This window comes from Drosophila subpulchrella, chromosome X, assembly GCF_014743375.2.
Source record: "Drosophila subpulchrella strain 33 F10 #4 breed RU33 chromosome X, RU_Dsub_v1.1 Primary Assembly, whole genome shotgun sequence".
NCBI lineage: Eukaryota > Metazoa > Arthropoda > Insecta > Diptera > Drosophilidae > Drosophila > Drosophila subpulchrella.
The window spans coordinates 24,518,271-24,539,627 of NC_050613.1; the positions used below are offsets into that span (position 1 = coordinate 24,518,271).

The 21,357-nt window shown below is 49.3% G+C and overlaps 3 protein-coding genes across 7 annotated transcripts; 1 reads left to right on the plus strand and 2 right to left on the minus strand.

Annotated features, from left to right (window-relative positions):
• The first annotated feature begins 367 nt into the window (after positions 1-367).
• LOC119558026 lies at positions 368-18,313 on the plus strand. 5 transcript variants are annotated; one of them, XM_037871153.1, is made up of 7 exons: positions 368-735; positions 5,760-5,991; positions 6,062-6,131; positions 6,202-13,324; positions 14,631-15,791; positions 16,022-16,680; positions 16,764-18,313. In XM_037871153.1, exons 2-7 carry the CDS (start codon positions 5,801-5,803, stop codon positions 17,994-17,996), a joined length of 10,437 nt encoding a protein of 3,478 aa, XP_037727081.1. In that variant the 5' UTR covers positions 368-735; positions 5,760-5,800; the 3' UTR covers positions 17,997-18,313. The 5 variants fall into 5 exon arrangements, 4 of the variants coding, with proteins under 4 accessions (XP_037727081.1, XP_037727083.1, XP_037727080.1 ...); XM_037871152.1 differs by lacking the exon at positions 368-735 and adding an exon at positions 3,876-5,639; XM_037871154.1 differs by lacking the exon at positions 368-735 and adding an exon at positions 3,876-4,861.
• Positions 18,314-18,364: 51 nt separating this feature from the next.
• LOC119555959 lies at positions 18,365-18,814 on the minus strand. Its single transcript, XM_037867677.1, has one exon. It carries the CDS (start codon positions 18,812-18,814, stop codon positions 18,365-18,367), a length of 450 nt encoding a protein of 149 aa, XP_037723605.1.
• Positions 18,815-19,044: 230 nt separating this feature from the next.
• On the minus strand, positions 19,045-21,069 carry LOC119558029. The gene is made up of 3 exons (XM_037871163.1): positions 20,311-21,069; positions 19,517-20,246; positions 19,045-19,448 (listed from the first exon to the last, which is right to left on the minus strand). The coding sequence occupies exons 1-3, from the start codon at positions 20,699-20,701 to the stop codon at positions 19,202-19,204; spliced, it is 1,368 nt and encodes a 455-aa protein (XP_037727091.1). The 5' UTR covers positions 20,702-21,069; the 3' UTR covers positions 19,045-19,201.
• Positions 21,070-21,357: the final 288 nt, after the last annotated feature.

Below are 21,357 nucleotides of genomic sequence, written 5' to 3' on the forward strand. Positions count from 1 at the left end.
GCGTGGCAAAGTCGGACTATTATCATCCTCCTTTTGTTACTGTTTTCCCAGTATGACCCTGCGTGATTGCCATAAAAATACCATCAGCTTGTAAACTACAAAAATAACCAGCTTGGGAAAATAACTGGCAAATTTGTAAGAAGCTGTAGTTCTTAAAAGAGGAATATACATAGCTGCAATGTCCCTTTGAAATAAGCCCAAAACTATCGATAACTATCGCCACAACGCTGTGACATTGCATTTAAACAAAGAAAAACCAAGAAACCATTGAAAAATAAGTTTACAACAAGGCTAGAATGTAAGTTGCAGTCATTCGTAAACTGCTGCTCGTTCGATAAGGCGGAGAAAACTAAAGTTACAGCGAGACGACAACATTATTGGAACAGCACTATCCAAAATTCATTGCATTTATCTCTGTAAAGGAATTAGTGATCATCAGAGCTGTGGTGATCATCGCGCCGCGATACTCGTGATAGTTTATCTGCGGCGAATTCGGCGCAGCGAATTGAGGCCGTAGCCGTGTCGGTGTGACCACGCTTTCATATATCGGAATCAGCGGTACTCAAGGTTGTGTGCGTGCGTCGTATCCGCCGGCAGTTGTTCGGCAGACAGCCATTTCAGCGTCAACTTTGGTGGTGTTCGCATCGACGTTTTTTTTGTATAACCCGTCGCCCCACAAGGCCACATTTCTGAGCATTACAGTGGCACAGGAGCAACGGAAGGGGCAGAGCTGAGGTAAGTACAGTTGACCATTACTTTAGCTATACCTTATGCTAGTAAAGTAGCCTATAAAACGGGAAGTGCGCTGCAAGAAAAAAAAAACAACAACTACAGGCCAGCAACAAAACGTCATGCGCTCGTGTGTATTTGTGCTCGTTTGCGTTTGCGTCGTATATGTGTAAGCTTTTGCGGGTGTGTTTGTGAAAGTGTGTCTGCATAACTTCCGCGGAGAACTTATCGTGAAGAATTTAATCGCCTTAAATGTAAACATTTGTCAATTCAATAACGTGCTATCTTTTTTGAACAGCAGAAAGGACGTTTGTCGTTGATTTTGCTTGATGAAAGGACTAGTATTGTTATCGACTTATCGATTATATTTATCGATAACATACTCGATTAACATTAAGGTCAAATAAGTCAATAAGAACACATTGTTGGGCTCATTCTATAGATAAATTTTTTCTCAAACTAGGATTTCACGCAAGTGCGAGCAAGATAGGCATAGAGCAGCTCTAATTAACAAGCTTTTAGTATTACATGGACCGATAGGGAATGAGAAAAGTTGAACCTTAAATCCTTGTCACACTATGTCGGGTTACCTATCGAGTAACCCGACTACTCCAAAAAAGTGCTTACATTGGGTAAACTCCATCGCCCAATTGGCACGAAAACTCTCGATATACGCGGTTTTTTCTTAAGCAATATTTATATTCGTGTCAGGCTGGAAAATCCTATCCCTAGTACTACATCAGATTCTTTAGTGATGAATGACCGACGATAGACAAAGAAATACCAAATATACCAAACAAATACCAAAGACCCAACCAAGACCCTTCTTTTGCCCACCTGCAGTTGACCATGCAAGACATATGAATCTCTAACTTCACCCTAGTGTAAACAGGCTTTTAAAGCCTCGTTTCACTATGTCGGGTTATTTATCGAATGACCCAATAACCCGATGATTCCAAAAATGCTTCACTAGATTGACTCCATAACTCGAGTACAAAGGAGGAAGACATAGTTCCACAAATCCTAGCTCTACTCGAATGGTACGGCAGATTCTCTGGTAATGAACCATCGACGGTGATCAAAGAAAATACTCTAATTTGTCCCTCCTGCCTATGCTAAACCAATGTAACCGAGTTAACCGCATAGCTCTATAAAAAGCACCACATTCATTCGTTGTCAAAATAATAAGCATTCTAGCATTCTGGTTAAGGGCCGGTCCCCACAATCGCGAATTAAGTATCGTCGATGGACAATGATTTTTTAAGAATTCGCTTTACCATGAATGACCAACATATAACTTCATGGTTAATCTTAAGAAATCGCGGTGCAAGGAGAATCGTATATTTTAATCCAAAGCACATCTGAAGATTCTATGCCTTTTCCTCGGTAACGGATAAATCGTATAGTCCTGAACGCAATGTAAGTACTTAATAGAAATCAAGGAAAAACGCTATAGTCGAGTACTATCGAGACTATCAGATACCCGTTACTCAGCTTAAGGGACCAAAGGGAAATTGAGATATGCAAGCAGCAAAGCGAGATTGGAATGCGCCACCTACCCGTGATCTATGGTATATGGTTATGTGGGCGGTAGACAGATTTAAGCGTTATGGGCGTTAGAGTAGGCGTGGCAAACTTTTTTTGGGTCAATCGAAAGGTATTGACGAGACTAATACATTTCAGTTAACATTTTTTATCTAGCATGAAAATTGTGGGCGCCACAGAATTGGGCGGTTTGTGGGCGTTAGAGTGGGCGTGGCATATTCGCGTAACAAACTTGCGCTGCGTACAAGGCTACGGAATCTAAATGTGAAATCCCAATTCTATATCTTTGATAGTTTCCGAGACATCCGCGTTTACTTACGATTTCTTGAAGTTTGTCGGCGTTAAAGTGGGCGTGGCAAACTTTTTTTTGGGTCAATCGATAGGTATTGATAAGAACAATACATTTCAGCTTAAATTTGTATTCTAGCATCAAAACTGTAGCAGCCACAATTTTTGGCGGTTTGTGGGCGTTAGAGTGGGCGTGGCACCTTGCTGAAACAAACTTGCGCTGCGCAAGAAGTTCAGGAATCTGCATGCCAAATCCCAATAGCCTAGCTCTTATAGTTTCCGAAATCTCAGCGTTCATACGGACAGACAGACTTGGCAAGATCGACATGTCTAGTGATCCTGAACAAGAATATTTAATGGGGTCGGAAACGCTTCCTTCTGCCTGTTACATACTTTCCGACGAATCTAGTATACCCTTTTACTCTACGAATAACGGGTATAAATAGAAAATAAATACGCCGCAAGCTTTTATATGGATTCCAAAGTTGAACAAGTACTAAACGATTGGAAAATATTAAAAACATATATTGACTTTTATAACGACCAAGACCCAACAAATAAATTATCTTCCTTGGACCGCGATTTCTTAAGACTGACCTTGAAAAGTTATATGTTGGAACTCTATGAGTACGCGAGTTCTAAAGGCATTACTGTTCATCGAGGATATTTAACTCGAGGTTGTTGGCACTGGCCCACAGTTACAGATTATAATCTGTAACAATAATTATTGTTGAATATATTAGAATGCTTATTATTTTGTCGTATGAAAATCTTGTATGATTTTTAAGCACATCATAGGAAAGTCAACTTTGTTTTTATAGCAAAAAATGCACTTTGGAAAAGCAATTACAAGAGAAAAGAAAGAAGAACCCCTGTTCTATAAAATTGATTTTTAAATAAAGAATGCTGGAGTTCATCTGACCACACGGACAAATGTAACCTATTCTTTAAAAGTTGGAATTCTTCAAGAAACTACCTTTAGTAAAAGGAATCAAAAATTATGTAGGTCATGGAGTAACGAGCAGAAGGTAATTACAACTTGAGGCACACGTCACCATTTCCCACGTTTATAAATGATTGACCCGAGTCATCACCCGAGTCCTCTAGGCTGCATATTTATATGCATATTTAGGATTTAAAATATATTCCCTGAATATTCCTTTAATCAATATAAAACAAGTGTATCCCCGCGTCCAAAATTCATCTAAGTAGTACATATTTGCACTAATCAAACAGCAACCTGGAATGTTTAATTTATTTTATTTCTTAAACTACATAGTATTTTGAATCTTTTTCAACTTAATATATAAATTTGCAAAATCCATTCATTTAGGACTTCTCAAAACCAATCCTTTCCATATCCAATATTAGTTAATTTACTTGTGTTCATTATTTATATTCCAATGACATCCTTCATGAGAAGCCCTTATTGCACTTCAGGTTCTGATACTAGAAGAATAAGGGTTTAAAAAGTGGATACTCACGGAGAGAATAATTTTCATAGAAACAGACATGGCTGTTGATGGTGATTTAAAATTTCTTCTTGACCTCTGAATATCTTCTATACTTGGGTTAATACCCTATAATTAGTGTTCCAGATGGTTCATGGTTTCTGTTAACGAACCGAGTTGTTCTTCCGCAGCAACCCCTCCGAAGACAAACTTCGCCCTCTTTTCATTGTGTGCGATCTTTCCATATCTTTGGCCGTCTCAATTTTGTGTGTATACTAGTTGGAAATTTCGCACAGTATACAGTCCATTTTTTATGTATTCGGTATTCCCAGACCTCCGAGTCAGGCAAGAAGGCGGATTTAGAAAGACGTATGCATTTAATACAGTGTAATTAAGCTTGACAAATATGATTGTTATTGAGAGTGATTATTGAAAAGGGTTGAACCTCCGAAAGCCTACGACACTAATTAAATTGTAAACAGCAAGTTTAAAGCTATTTATGGTAATAATTTGCAAATACCCAGTGATTAGGTCGGATGTGCTCAGTAAAAATCGAGATTTCAGTTCTTTCACAACTTCCGATCGTACGATGAATAATCTATATTTTTGATCAGCTTCATCGCAAGCTGCCACGTCGATCTAGAATTCTCGGGTGTTTCCAAGACTTTCAAACCAGTGCAAGGGTCGCGAGAAGTTCTTATGTCGTATCAACGGAAGTTACGTATTTCTTTGTGCCTTCCGTTTCGAACAGACCTATGAGAAGAAGACCAGCAGTAGACTCATATGTTTGAATGTGTAATATCCACTCGGTGGTGTTGCTCCAAACTTCGTTTCAAACCGCAGTTCAGGTAGGGGATTTGTAAAATACGTACATACATACGTATATAGTACACATACATATATGTATCTTTTATTTGCGTTGCCGATCCCAGCACCGTGATTTTTTTTCCTCTGCAAAAGCAACAACAACAGCATCAAAAAAATCGATCGCCCTACGCCACTAATACACTGACACTTGGCCACCGCCACACGCACACCACTGCAGCCTGCGGCGAATTCACTTCGCCGTAGTTTAATGCGCATTTCACTCTCCTTTGCGCTCTTCTCTTTACTAAAGTTGTTTTTTTTATGTAGGTATATTCTTAGAAGTAGTTCCGTTGTGTTGTTGTTGGACTTATTTGATGAAAATAAACTAGAGCGTGCTCGTGAGTGTGATGACACTCATCGCAGTATCGCACTATCGATAGTCGGCCGTGCAGGAATACTGCGACTTGACGCTTGTTATTTTTAAATGGTTAATGCATTTATTTAAGTAGATGCTAAGTAAACAATAGCTTGTATTGAAATTGAATCTCGTAGTTTTGCATGCGCTAATATTTGTATTAAGAACGATAGAAAGCACACTATCGATAGTTATCGCTTTTACCCGTATTCGGATTCGGCGCCACAGTTGTTGTTGTCATTCGTTTTGACGACGCCGTGAACCTTACATGTGTGCTACCCTTCCATTGAACGGTTAATTAAGTTGAAAAAAGGAACGGAATGTTAAGTAAATAAAAACCGCTTTATGCACACGTAGTTTGCACTTTCCATGGACATTGATGGCATGTTAGTTGCTGCCATTCGGTGAGTGATGGTGATTGGTGATGATGTGAGCCCAAATGTCAGATCTGGATAGTTGAACACGACCATGCAGTGCAGTGTATAGCCTTGTAATAACCCCTAAACCCAAACCCAATCCCACAGAGGAGTCGGATACGGATCGAGCCCCCAGTGCCGCCTGCAGTATGGAGGAGAGCGAGGACGACGTGGTGGAGGTGGCCTGCGACAACGCGCTGAAGGAGAAGGTCCAGGCCAAGCTGGCGGAGATCCGTTCATTTGTGCCCTTTATCCAGCGTGTGCGAACGGACTACCAGAAGACCCTATCCGATGTACAGGGCCACCGGCTGGACTCCCTGGTCGGTCTGCTGCAGCGCGAGTAAGTCCATGGACCCAGAGCCGACCATCCGACTTGGTCATCCAACATATCATCCACTTCTCCGTTTCAGAAATGTATCGATGACAACACTAAACAAGATCGAGAGGATCATCGAAAAGCTAAAGAACAGATTCGAACCGGTAAGTCGAGTTTGGGTCACTCTTACTGGCCACATCTTCATGTCCTAACCCCTTTATTTTGGATCTGCAGAAGATACCAGGGGAAATCATCGAAATCACCGACCACTCTGAGACAAATGCGACGACGACCTCCTCCGTCAAGCCGAAACCCAGTACGGGTCCCAAGCCAAACGGCTTAGCCATCCCCTCATCAGCTGCCACCACCAAGACCGCGCCCTATCCCCTGGCGGCGTCTTGCAAAACGAACGGATCACCTATTCCGGGTGCAGCTGCCAAGCCCAAGCCAGCGATACCAAAGCTGGAGCACAGCTCGATCGGAAGTACGTACGGTTCCTTAGCAAAGACTTCTGCCTTTGGCTCTGGCTCCTTCAGCACCTCCTCCACCAACAAGGTGTCAGGCTCCTTGGCTTCCGCACAGAATCGAGCTCCTTTAAAGGCTCCCTTGGGCAAGCCGCTACCAGATGATAAGCAGAAACCTGTGACGGAACTACTTGCCCCAGCTCAAGCTCAAACTCAGGTTCAGCTTCCGGATGCAAAGTCACCTGCTATTGCAGAGCAAGAACAAGCGCCAGCGCCACCCGCTTTTCATAAGAAACGCGGTTCTCTGACCAGTACTCCTCTCAATCGCGGAGTGCTGGCTGCCATGCAGGAGGCCCGCATGGAGGAGAAGAAGCAGCGGGCCAATGCCCAGCATACATTGCCATCATCAGCCAAAGAATCGTTCGCTGCAGCTTCGCCAGAGAAGGACTTTTCGCGTCGATCCTATCCAGAATCGGTGCAGTTCACCCGCCGTTTGCCAGAAAAACCGGTGCAACCAGCGGATACTTTGGATTTTGTGCGTCGATCCACACCGCCTGTGCCTGTGACTGTGCCTTTCTCCATGGTGGAAGCACCCTCAAGGCAGTCTGAAAAGATTGGAACTGACGAGTGCATGGTTCCGGCAGCATTGTCGGAGAGCGCCTCGCTGGAGGAAGCGCGGAAGAAGCTGGCCGCCTTGCGAGGAGGAGGATTAGGATTAGGAGGAGGAGCAGGAGCAGGGGCCGTACAGGAAATGCCGCCCCTGGCCTCCAACATTAATGATCCGCGCGGCAAGAAGAACTTGAGTTTGATCTTGCCTACGCCCGTGACCAACAATATTAACAACAATAACATCAGCTTACCGCTCATGACCCCGCCTCCCGTTGTTCGTACTCCTTCGCCTATTCCGCCGCCGCCAAGCATTAAGCGCGGTACTTGGGCCGCGTTTTCGAACAGTCCCCTGAAGAGTGGCTTTAATGCTTCGCGTACTTCGCTGCACAACTCTGAAACTCCTGGAGATCCTCGAGATCCGCGTACTTCGCTGCACAACTCTGAAACTCCTGGAGATCCTCGAGATCCGCGTACTTCGCTGCACAACTCTGAAACTCCTGGAGATCCTCGAGCCCATAGAGAATCAAGCATTGAAACCAGGCCCCTTAACGGCAGTGAGAGCCGAGAGCCGCCACGTGATCCTCGCATCTGGCAAAACAAGCCATCCCATTTACATCATCAGCAGCAGCAACCGCCACAGGCGCCACAATATCCCAGTGATCCGCGTCGCGCTTCAAGCGTCTACAGCGGCTTTGAAGACTCCGCCAATAGCTGGCAGTGCAACAACAATAACAACAACAACGTTAACGGCAATGGTAGTGCCTACAACAAGTCCAGCTGGGGTGGCAGTCAGAATGGGAGCGGGTCAAATGTAAGAGGGTTTAAGGGCAATCAAAATGAAAGTGAAAATGCAGGAGTCTTTAATGGCTCGCACAGCTTCAGAGGCGGTTATCGTGGAGGTCACAACAGCCGGGGTTTCGGTAACTCGGGTTCCCGCTTCGACCGAGCCCATGACGTGCCCCGCACATATGGGGAGCACCGCAAGGCCAAGGCTCGCGCTGAGGCGGAGGCCAAGGCTAAGGCTGCGGAGGAGGAACGCCAAATGATAGCGGAGATTCAGAGGCAGCTGGATGCCGAAGAGAAGCGCAAGTTGCTCGCCGCCGAGACACAACGAAGAAAGGAGGAGATTGAGGCCGCGGAGGCGACGTCAGCGGTGATACCTGTTCCGGAACTGGACACCTCCTACCGCAACGTCACTCTCGGTCCGTTAACAAAGAAGCTAGACTTTCGAATACCGAAGAAAACCCCCCCAGCCGCAGCACCAGCAGCTCCAAGCCCAGTCAATGGGGATGGGGACAGCTTAAGGTCCTCCTCAAACTCTCCCACGAGCAAGTCATGTGATGCCAAAAAAGATAAAGATACTGATAAGAATAAGGACAGGCATATAGATAAGGCTAAGGATAAGGACAAGGCGGAAAACAGTCTGGAAAAGTCCAAGAAGCATCACAAGTCGCTTGATAATAAGACCGAGAAGGAGAAGAATAGATCCGCCAAGAAGGAAAAGAAAAGACAAGACAGGGAGCATGAGAAGAAATCGCGAGGTGGTGACAAAACTCGTGAGTTTGCGGACACGGATAGCGTGACCAGTGTGAATAGCTCTGAAAATACAGACAACCTGGAGAACGAGCCGCCCGCCAGCGAAGCTAACTCTTCTCCCATTCCAGAGGTAGCTCCTAGTACACCCGACATCCAGCCTGCCCAGCCGACAGGAAGCAAGTCTTCCGTCTCGGAGGCAGCTCCCTCAGCAGATGTTGAGACGAAGCAACAGGAGGATGATGACGATGAGGATGTGTTCGCCAAATTGGACAGAGCGAAAAAGGCGGCCGTAGAGAAGGCTGCGAGGAAGCGCGCCATATCAACTTCAGAGGCTAAGCCAGCGAAAGAAAATTCGGAAGATAAAGGACCTGAAAACAACCAAGAGATTAAAGAGGATGCGGTAGATGAGGAGGATAAACCGCCAAAACTGTCTAAGCTAAAAATTGTGCTTGGACCCAATGCCCACACATTGATGGTGCACCCTGATGCAGGCACTCTGGAGAAGGAAACCAAGGTCACGGAAAGCAAACCTCGGGAAGATGATGATCACGACGACGAAGAGGTGCCCGGTCCGTGCCCTCAACTTCTGCGCCGCATCATGCAGCGGCGCAACTCCATGGCTCCCACGGCAAGCAAGCCGCTGGTGGACAAGGCAGAAATCTTTACCCCCAGTCTCCTCTACGAGGACCTGCAGGAGCAAAAGCGCAAGTCTCAAAACGCCCGCAGCCTGGCCAACATGTTTGAGAAGACCAGCGACAACTGTAGCGTTTCCACGCAGAACATTATCTCCGGCAAGCGTCGCACTCGCGGCCTAGAGGCATCCTTCAACGAGACGCAACTGAGTCGGAGCTGCTTTGGTCTGGGCCAGATTAACAGGTCGCGGACAAAGGCCACCGATGGCAGTACAAGTATGGCAAAGACTCCTGCCCCTGACAGCGCCAAGCATGCTGAAAATTCATTGGCTGTTGATGCCAATGCTGTTGATCCTATTCCTGTTCCTGCTCCAAATCGTAAGCGCAGGCGACAAACCATTTCAAAGGAAGCTCCGAATACGCCGGTGGAGCCCAAGAAGGCACGCTTGGAAAGTGAGGAGGTTAATGCTGTCAAGGATATAGATATATCTGTCAAGCAGCCGGCAGAGGACAACGAGGAGGTCAACATTATGGATGTGGACGAAAACTCCTCCGAGCCGGCGGTCCCCGTGACCGTGATTCCACCACCTCCAAAACCTCGCGCGAAACCCCGAAAGAAGCGCAACGAGCTGGACAAGCTAAACGAGGACATTGCGCAAATGTACTACGGCGAAGAAGTGCTGCGGGCCACCGGGCGCAGGGCCTGTACCCGGCGCTCCCGAACTCCCTCGCAGACGCGGTCCAGTAGCCAGCGTTCCCGAACTCCTTCTCTCTCACGAGCCTCACCGGCCGCCGATAGCATTTCAAGCGTTTCCCTGGCCAGTCCCATTTTTATACGGAACGTGGCGCGAAGGGGCAAGCCCTTTGGTCCCGGATCCCGGTCGTCCGGCATAAATCGGACAACGTTTAAGGCCAAGACCTTGCCAAAAACCAAGCGCTGCCAAGTGAGAATACAGCGAAGTGCTGCCTTGGAAGAGCTGCTTAAGAAGCAGGGCGAGAAAGAGCAGAAACCAGCGAAGAAGCGCAAGCAGAAGAAAAATGAAGTTCGCAACACAAATCCCGAATGGCACGCCAAGTCGAAGGCTTGCGTCAAGTGTGTGGTCTGCTCGAAGCCAGTCCGCAGGAGCCCTCTCTGTCACTACTTGATGGACCACGGGGAGCACTATGCCGCCCGCTTGCCACCCGGCGTGCTTGAAGATCTGCGGCTCGGACGCGGCAATCGGCCGGACTACCGGATTTCACAGCGGCACTATAACAAGATTCACTTCACTTGTCCGTTCTGCCGGAAGTCATTGCTCCATAACCGGCTGGAACTTGGCGAGCATTTGTCCGCCCACATGGGCGAGCCGCGTCACCAGTGCTCCCGCTGTCACTTCCCGCAGAACCGCCTCATTAGGCTGCAGGCGCACACCGAGACCTGTGGTCCGGGTGCCAAACCACTGAGCTATCCTGACAACTGCAGTCTGCCGATGAAAGTGCACGTGTGCCATCTATGCCAGTTTGTGCAGCAGAACAAGGGGAATATGGACCGGCATCTGATGCAGCAGCATGGCCTCACCAAGGAGCAGCTTAAGAGTGTGGAGCGGGAGGAACTGATGCTCTGCTCACTGAAGGACGTGCCGACAGTCGAGTCGCAAGAGGAGGCCGACGCCATGCTGCAAGGAAATGAGGATAACACCTCCGAGCCAAGCACAAGTGGAGCTGCCAAGGTGCGCAACACACACAAGGTGCCCAACACTCCCAAGGTGACCAAAAAGGGTAAACAGCTAAAGAAGATCAAGATCAGGTTTAAGAATATGGCCAAGAAATCCGTTCGTCTAGTGAAGAGAGAACGCGAAGAGCAAGAGGAACAGGAGCGAGAAAAGGAAGATCAAGAAGAACAGGAGGAGCAGGAGCGGGTGCTGACCAAAATGGAGGTGGATCATGATATGCGGCGGCTACCGCTGCCCCCGCCAGAAAAGGAACCCGTGCTGGTGGTCAACGAGTGTCTGGCAGATGTCGAAATGGAATCGGAACTGGAGGAAGACGTCGACGAGGAACAGGCCATTCAGAACAAGAGCTTGATGGTGGATGAAAAGCCCGTCGTGCTGCCCGGCCTGGGCGCTGACCTGGTGGAAGCAGGGCCAAGTGTATTAGAACCAGAGCCAAGTGTATTGGAACCAGAGCCAAGTGTATTAGAACCAGAGCCAAGTGTGTTAGAACCAGAGCCAAGTGTATTAGAACCAGAGCCGGCCACTCTAGCGCAAGCCACTCCAACGCCAATGGACGAAGAGGATGTAGATGTGGATGTGGAGCAGGTGACTCCAACGCGACCACAATCTGTTCCACATCCTGCTGCCGAAGAGGTTCGGGCAGTCACGCTGGCTGAGTTGGCCGGCGATGTGCTCGATGGCATTGGCAGCGATTGTTCCGACGTTGAGATTGAGGACGAACCGGTGCCAGTGGAATCAAATGGCGAAGACGAAGATAATGCTGATTCTGATGATGATGATAATAATGACAACGGAAAAGCGCCCACCGATGAGTGGGTGGATCTGGAGACGGCCAAGAGAAACTCCAAGGGCTCCCCCAAGAGCATTTTCCAGAAGTTTAATCGCTTTTGCTCGCGCCTCAACAAGGCAGTCCGATCCAGTGGCAAGTCAGGAACCTCCAATGGAAGTCAGAGCAGCGAGAACAGCCACGACATGCCCGATCCCAGCGAACTGATGCCCAGAATGCGACCGCTAGAGCCGGAGACGGTGGCGGAGAGAGCGATCCCGGTGCCTGTTTCTCCTGCGTCAGCTCTTGCGGCTGCTCTTGGGGCCACTCCTGAGGAAGCTCCCGTGGCCGCTCCTGAAGCAGCTCCCGTGGCCGCTCCTGTGGCCACTTCCATCACATCTACGCGTCTTAAGGCGCCACCCAAACGGGTGGAGAATGTGGCTTTTCGAAAGTCCCTCTCAGATGACGACCAAAAGCAGCAGGCATCCTATTACTGCGTGCGGCCGGGCTGCACTTTCCTCTTCTCCAACGAACTGGAAGGACTCGAGAATCACTTTGCGTTGGAGCATCCGTTGGTTCGCTGGAGCGGCAAATGTGCCATCTGTCCGGAGTCCAAGGCAGTGGATACGCATCATAGCATTCGCGAGGAGTTGCGTCACATGAGGGACGAGCACATGGTGGTCAAATCCGCCCTGACTCCCTTGCCGCCTCCGATAGAGGAAACGCCGGATGTTGTTCCGGAAACTGCGCCTGTTTTCGCTCCCAATCCCGATCCCGATCCCGCTCCCGTGCTTCCCAAGCTGCGGGTTCGTCGATTCACTGGCGATCGGCTGGTAGAGCAACTTGCGGAGCAGAATCAACCGGAAGCAGCTGTAGATCCACCCAATGGCCCGAATGTCATGCTGAGGTGTCTGCTGGCGGCGGATCCGCGACCACCTAGCCAGCAGGTGGACTTTAATGCCGCCGGACTGGGCGAGTTCCTCTGCGCCAAGCCCAATTCGCCGCCAAAAGAGCCAGGACCCGAAGAACAGCCCCTGATAATCAACTATCAGAGTGGGTTGGGCTTGTCTATCAGCAAGGTGTACAGTAGGGCTCAGATGACCGCCGATCCAGTGATATCGACAGCCGTGGAGGATCCTCCTCACCCTGACCAGTTGGCTACACCGCCAGTTCAGAGCCAGAATCGTAAGCGATTTTGCTGCATGGCCACCGGTTGCACCTTCACCGCCCACAAGGTCATGTTTGTCCGCGAGCACATGAAATTCCACAGCTTTAGCTTCACTTCCACTGGCTATCTAAACTGCGCGTACTGCTCCCACGTGGCAGTCGATGTGGATGACTACCTCCGTCACGGAGTGATGATTCACGACCTGGCCCCACGCTCCGACCTGGAGTATGCATCGGGGCCACCGTCTGTAAGCCAGCAAATCCGGGACATGCTTAGTCAGCGAAACACTGCGGCTGTTGGCTGTCCCCCTGCAGCTGCAAACACGACGACGACGACCGGCCAGACCGCCCCCGTTGCCAGCAGTAATCCAGAGACTGGAGGATCAGGATCGGTGGCAGCCACCGGTTCAAATGGTCTCGTTTCCGTATCTGTTGCGATCACAGATCTGCTCAGACCGACGGGATACAGCGGTGAGTAACCTAACTAGGGACCGTAAAAGCCATTTATCCTTTGAGATAAAAAATAAAAATGACATTTAATGTTTGTTGTGTTGAGTTTATTATTATGTAAATATCGATCAAAAATTGATTATTATTTGTCGATTAAAATATCGCTAAATTCCGGATAATTTATTTTGAGATGCATTATTTTAAAGTTTGAAATGGTGTCTTATAAAGTGAATCACGACGAACCAAGGAAACCCAGTTTTGAATTTGTAAGATATTTGTATTTAGCTTTATACCCATTACTCTCAGAGTAAGAGGGTATATTCTATTCGTTTGAAACAGGTAGAAGGAAACGCTTAGCGACCCTATAATATATATATATATTCTTGGTCAGGATTGACTAAAGATCCTAGTCGATCTACCCATATCCGTCTGTCCGTGTGAACTCTGAGATCTCGATAGCTGTAAGAGCTAGAGCTAGTTGGGATTGGGCAAACAGATTCTAGGGATTTCTACGCCGCGCAACTGTGGCGCCCACAGTTGTGATGGTAGCATGAAAATTTTAACTGAAATGTATTGGTTTAATCAATACCTAACGATTGACCTAAAAAAAATATTGGCCACGCCCAATGTGACGCCCACAAATCCCCATAACGCTAAAATTGGTTCCAGGCAATGATTAAAATTGAAAAGAGGTGATGCGAAAAGATTTTGCGAACCATTCACACAAGTGACGGTGTTGCTAAAGCTGCTGAACGACCTAATGTTTGGTCCAAAATTGCTCTCCTTGTTCGAAAAATCCCAAAAGGGATAAGTAAAATACTTGAAAAAATAGTGAGTATCAAAAAATGCAAGTGCCTTACAGCACAATTCTATCCATTTCTGTCAGGGACGCCGAAACCGGGGGTTACTGCCCCCAGAAATTTAGACTGAGGGGGCAATATTACCACTTTGCCCACATTCCCCATTTCCATCAACTAAGAAAAATTTCGTTACGGCGTCCCTGAATACATTCCAATTGATTTCAAACATTCTAAGACCATTACATTATTTACAATTCAGCTGTATACAACGGAAGCAAAATTGAAAAGTATTTCACAAAGACACCAAAGAAGAAATATGACTAGTCTAAAAAATCAAAGACTTCAAGACATCTTATTATTAAAAAGACACAATAATGCTAAACAAAAAGGAAGGAGTGCGGAGAGTCTAGCAATAAATGATTATAATGATTACGGTCCCTGAAACTAAACTAATGAACCAAACAAGAGCTAATATAATGATATATGTGTATCTATACATATATTGCAATTTTCAATCCCTTAACCAGAAGACAGATTGTACGCCTGCCCCCAAAAGGGCTGCATCGTCCGGCTGACAGAGGAGCAGTTTGTGAACCATCTGCGCTACCACATCCGCAGCACCCACCAGGGCAGCGAGCAGGTGAAGTGCAAGTACTGCACCCAGCAGATGCAACCGCCGGCCCTGCGAACCCATCTGCAGCAGTCCCACGCCCGCCACAGCATCTTCTGCGGCATCTGTTTGGCCACGGCGGTGAACAAGCGCCTGATGCTCTTCCATGTGCGCAAGGAGCACCCGGAGGCCTATGAGCTGGTCAAACGGCAGCTGCAGTTCATCCAGCTGCGCATGAAGCCCGATGCCGTCGCCAAGGGCAGCGTGGAAATCGAGTGCTACGTGGCCGCCGTGGAGCAGCCCTTTGGCGCCTACCAGATGCACAATTTTCAGCGCAAGCTCTTCGAGGAGCTGGAGCTACGGCGCAAGGGCACCAAGATGAACTTCCGCTCCTCTGAGGTGCGCCTCCTACCGCGCACCCCGATCTTCCCCAAGGAGCTGCGCTGTGCGGAGTGTACCTTCATCACCACTGTGCGGACAGCCATGCAGATGCATCTCTACGGCCACAAGGAGGAGGCCATTCGCCAGGCCTACCAAACGGACGAATCGGCCATTGTGGTGGAAACAGGATCAACAGCTACGCCACAGCATGAGGCAGCTTTAGATTCAGATGGGTCAGCGGCGAGTACTTCCGGATCGGCCCTTCCAGGTTCCCAAGCAGCACCGCCGCCGCAGCCGGATCCACAGATTCCGGGGAAACACAAGATATTCAAGCCCCCCTATGAGTATGTGCCTTCGGCGATCCGCTTTCAGTGCGGTTTCTTGCTCTGTTCCCAGCGTTTCTCCTCGGAGCTGGTGCTGCGCCAGCACATGATCATGCAGCACAAGTACTCGGAGGTGATATACTGTCCGCACTGCAAGATGCGCCCGGGTCAGGTCAGTGTGGAGAAGTATTTGGCCCATCTCCTGATGCACAAGCGCCACGTCTACCAATGCGGTGCGTGCAACCGCCACAATAGCAAGCGTGTCGCCATCGAGAGGCACATCCAGGACCGACACTACAATCAAAATGTGGACGTGGTGGTGCACCGCCACATGGACTACGACAATACGATCACCGCCCGTTGGCTTAAGACCCGTAAGTGAAGCACACAGTCATTTCATTACAGAAAATCATTAGCTTTTACATTTTTTTTCGTATAAGTTTTTAAAATGCAAAAAAAATGTACTCCGGTGCAAGCAAAATATTCCGATGACGAAACGATAACAAAATTAATCATTTCGATGACGAAACGATAACAAAAACTGCGTGAACGGGAGCAAAGCGAAGCAGATAAATTGATTTTCTCCATTCTCAACTCCTTCCAGCTAAACTGGCGCGCCACGCCCTCATGGAGTACACGTGCAACCTGTGCCTCCAGTACTTCCCCACTGCCCTGCAGATCATGGCCCATGCGGCGTCCGTTCACAAACGGAGCTACCAGTACCACTGCCCGTACTGCGTCTATGGCGGCAATTCCGCCACGTTTATTATCGACCACATTCGGAGCGAGCATTCGGGGAAGGTGGTGCAGCCGGTGCAAATCTACCAGCGCATCGTGTGTAAGAACAAGCAGACCCTTGGCTTCTATTGCAGCCTCTGCCGGGAGTCGGCCAGCAACCTACAGAAGATCACTGCCCACTGCGAGGAAAGGCACAAGTCGCGCTTCATGTGGAAGTGTCCGCACTGCGACGTTGGACATTTCATCGAACGGCACGTGGCCATGCACATTGCCGAGGTGCATCCTCAGGAAACCGGATTGTCCGTGGTCCAGTACGAAAAAGTGCTCAACGAAATGCCCGACGACATGAGTTGGGCCTTGGGTCAGCCCATCGAAACCCAACCTGATGAAGAGATGGAGGAGGAAAAGCTGCAGGAAGAGCCACCGGAACGGGCCACGTCCCAGTCCCACATCGTGACGGAAGTGGTGGACCTGCTGGCCTCCGACGACGACTCCGAGGAGCTCGGCGAAGGTCAGGATGAACCGGTAAGTGGAGTGGCAAAAAGTCCAGTTTAGTGACATCTTGGTTTCCCAATCATTACTTAATATTCCCCATAATCGAACCGTAGAAAATCGTGGAGTTCGCCTGCACACACTGCGACGAGACTTACAGCAACTTGCAGGACCTGCGCACCAAGCACTGGGCCATCGTTCATCCGGAGCAGCCGTTCTACTTCCGCGTGCAGCCGCAGCTGCTTTGCTCCGAGTGCAAGAACTTCAAGGGCAACGCCAAGGCACTGCGCGACGAGCACCTGCTCAAGGTGCACGGCATCCGGAACATCGTGGCGGCGGATATTCGACGGCCAGCGGAGTGCGCCTACTGTGACTATCGCTATGGCGATTGGCAGGACCTGGCGCACCACATCAGCCGGATGGGCCACCTGCCCAACGACCTGAAGCACGTGACGAACGAGGAACTGAAGGCCCTGATGCTGCTCAGTGCGAGCGGCAGCGGCGGGGCCATAAACGAGTACTACCAGTGCGGTCTGTGCAGCGTAGTGATGCCCACGAAGGCGGCGATCGGACAGCACGGCCAGGTGCAGCACAGCAAGCCTGGCGAACGCTTCTGCTTCCGGCAGCTGAAGGCGGATGTGATCTACCATTGCTTCTTCTGCATGTTCACCTCCACCGACGAACTGACCACGCTGCGCCACATGATCGACCATTACAGTCGCTTCAAGGTCTGCCATTTCTGTACACTCGCCCAGGAGGGCGGCTTCGATGAGTACATCCAGCATTGCTATGACATCCACCGCGACGATGTGCATCGCTTCCGGGCCGTGCACTCGTTCGGTGATCTCAAAAAGTTCCTCATGCAGGTGCACTACCAATTCCAGAACGGCCTGATTATCACAAAGAGCAGCCTGCGCTATACACGCTACAATGACGATTCTATGATTCGAAAGCTGGACGAGGAGCTGATGGCCAAGGCACAGCGTCCGCCGATCCCTCGACTGCACATTCGGCTCAAGTCGACGGGGGTCCAGGGACCGGCGGAGGTGGAGGTGACGGTGCTGGAACCAACGCAGTGTGCACGAATCGCAAAGAGGCGAAAGACACTGAATCCGGACGAACTACTGCGGATTTTCCGCCAGGAAGAGAAGGCGCAACAGCAGCAGCGGCGGCAGGAGCAGCCAGTGGTTCTAAATAATAGAATGGTCAATATTCCACCTGGCCTTATTCCATCGCCGACTGCTGCTACTCGTGCTAGGCCGCCATCTCCTCCGATCGTGTCGCTGGTGGGGAACCAGGTCCGCATAATAAAGCGCCGCAACAGCCACGTGGTGCGTTCCGGACCCTAAAACCACAGCCCAGACTAAGACCACATCATTATTATTGTTAGATTGCAAACATTTTCTATTGGCTCCCAGCCCATAATCCCTAATCGTATTGTGCTAGTTCCAAACTAATCAAGCATTCAAAAGAAACTTTCTTTTTTTTAACTTAGTTAAGACCATATTACTACATTTGTAAGCGCAAACACAGTTTTAAGATCAAAGAGAATGTTAAGAAGTAAGGAGCAGGAGAGACAGATTTGGAGACTATATTAAGACGGACGTCGGCTTCAATTAATTAAACTATCGTGTTGAGTAAGCTCAAGTAATGGATTTTTATGGAATACAAAGCGTCTTTTTATTTTAACTGATTGACCGTGAGGGAATCTTGTTACCTAGCAGGCACCATCATGTAGGTACTGAAAGATGGGCACTGACAGACCCTGACCTCTGCTCCTCAGGACGCTGGCACATCGCACTTGGTTGTGGAACTCGCAGGGCGTGGCGAAGGTCATTTGGCGGCCGTTGCGGAGGACGCAGACGGGCCGATAGTACCGCGGACAGCTGTACTCGCAGCTCTCCTCATCCTCCTCCAAGTTGGCGGCACTGGCCTGGGCCAACAGCTCCTCTGCATCCATCTCGTCTTCATCTTCATCATCTTCACCGTGCAGATCCTCACTAGTCCCCGTTGGGGATTGGTATTGGTATTGATAGCCACCGGAATCTTCATTGCCCTGGCTGTCCCACCAGCTCCACTCGACAACGGTGTGTTCTGTTTGCACCTGCACACCTCCGGCGAACTGCTGGATGATGGCAAAGAGAAGGGTCACGAATATAAGGCGCATGTTGCTTCCGCTCTCAATGCTCAACTGGATTCGTCGCGACCCCGCTTCGTGGAGCTTCTTAAATAGACATCGGTGCTACCAAACTACAAACCCCAAACGACGACAGTTGTTCAAATAATTTCCGTACTTTTGGTGTTTTTTTTTTTTTGATGTGACGCCACATATCACAATTGATAGTAAAGCTACCGAATAATATGCATATTCATAAGTGAATCAAGGCCAGCAGCAAGTTTACCTGCGACAACTGAAAGTCAGTACTTTATTTAGTCGGAAAACAGTCGTAGATTGGAAATGTAACTGTCGGAATATTTAATATGATCTCTACATAACGAGGCATTCTGCAGATGTTATACGAAATGTGGTACTTTATAAGCGAGCTCTTGGTGTCTAAATCTCGTCCATGTAGCCATGCTTGTAGGCGTGACGCAGCGTCTTGAAGATTTCCTCGTTGGCCACGTCACCGCCGATGTCCAGCGACAGTTGATTGAAGGCCTGGCCATGCATGTTCGTGTCGAAGAGTCGGGACAACTCGGCACAGTCCGCCTCGCTGCCCAGAATCCAGGGCATGAAGTGCATGCAAACCATCACTCCGTAAAAGGCATATCGCTTGAAGTGGGCCTCGAAGCGTTCAAAGCTGGGGAAGCCAAGGAAATGATAATGATATTAGCTAATTGGAATTATGTAGATGAATTCTCTGCCCACCTGTAATCCGCCAGGAGCTGCTCCACCCGCTCGTCGCTCAACTCATCCCGATTGCGATGCAGCACCAGCTCCAGCATTTCGATCATGTGCTTGTGGTACTTCCTTAGCAGATCCGCGAAGATCTCCTCCCTTTCCTGCGAAGGCGTGTTCATGTACATGAAGAAGCTGAGGTCAATGGCCGTGGTGCTGAAGCGCAGCTCCTGGAAATCGATGGTCTTGATGGCATCCACCTGGCCATCGTCGCCGTAGTGGAAGAGCACATTGTTACGATTGTAGTCTCCATGCTGGAATGTGGCGAAGTAACTATCCGGCTGATCGTCGGCATAGGATGTGGTGCGAATCCTCTCCAGCAGATGCGTGGGATTGGCGAAGTACTTCTCGCGCAGACGCTCGATGGCGGCGTCTAGGCCAGCATCCGAGTCCTGGAGGAGCTGCTCCCTCTGCCGGTCGTAGAACTCGTAGAAGCGATCGAAGGCGACGCGATAGAGCACATCGAAGCCAGTTTTGCCCGAACTGGAGACAAAGGGCATGTCCAGCACACCGGCACGCAGGCGGGCATGAACCTGCGGCTGGAGTATTCGTGTGGCATAGCCCAGGGCATGGAAGGGCCCAATGAGGCCAACCATGGCCTCCAGTTGATCACGGCGAAGGATTAGCCGCGGGCCCAGCTGGTAGCCATCGCCCATGAGATGCTTCAGAGCCAGGACAGATTCGCGACCGCTCCCGAGGCCTGTAGAACGGGATTAGCAAGGATTAGTTAGGGGCCAACGGACCATGCTGGTCCTATCACCCACCATTCACCAATCCGAACTTGGCAAAGTAGCAGCGCGGCACCCAGTTGGCCACCAACTCGCTGGCCAAGTGACTCGTCCGCAGCAGGTGCTCGTAGGCGGGCAGGATCTCGGCGTAGGCGAACACCTCGTTGGCGAACTGGATGTACGAGTTGCTCTGCTCGCGGTACTCCTCCGTGCCCTTCATGAACTTGACCAGGACGACCTCCGTCCGCTGGCGCTCGGCGAGCACCAGATCCAACTCCACCGTATACAGGGCGGACATGAATCCGTCCAGCCCATTGGAGCACTCCACTCGGTGGCCCGCCAAAGAAACGCCCGATCCGAAGTACTTGAAGATCTCGTACACGAGATTCCGCTCGATGTAGTCCAACTGCTGTTGCTGCGTCGACATTTTGCGCTGGCGAATGATGAATGGAGAGTTGCAATTGCAGTTGATTGCCGCTTGATCGCTTTCACGGACGGGGCGATGACCTGTCCCCGATCACCGATCCCCGATAAGTGTATGTATAGCCCTCCTGCTCACCCACCAGTTACTACGATATTCGTGATCTCGGCGGAACTGTTTGGGGGGCCAACTGGGAAGCGGGTTTTATATAATGGCGCCCCCCCCTCCTGGAGGGCCAATCAGAGATGACCTTGGTGAAATTCATCAAGATACACGTAGGCCCATTGAGATTCCCAAGAACCATTAAAGGCCTTGGATTGGATCATCTGCGGATCACAAATCTCTTGGCTTTATGAATGTCGGCACAGCTGATGTGAGTGACTGTCAAACTGTCGACAGCTGACCGACCAGGGCTGCAAAGTCAATCCCCATAAAAAAGGGTGATGTATTTTTGTTGCTCAGTGTAAAATGGCGTTAAGTTAAACTAACAATATTATAAGCAAAGACTGGCTGCTATTTTGAAAATAATTAAATTACAGCCTTACAGGTTAATAGTTGTAAGGATGGGTCGTGTTAGGTCCCTATGTTACATCAAAAGTAAGCAAAGTTTGTTCAGTGTACTTGCACTACTTGACGGCGTGACTCACGACCGTGATTTGGCC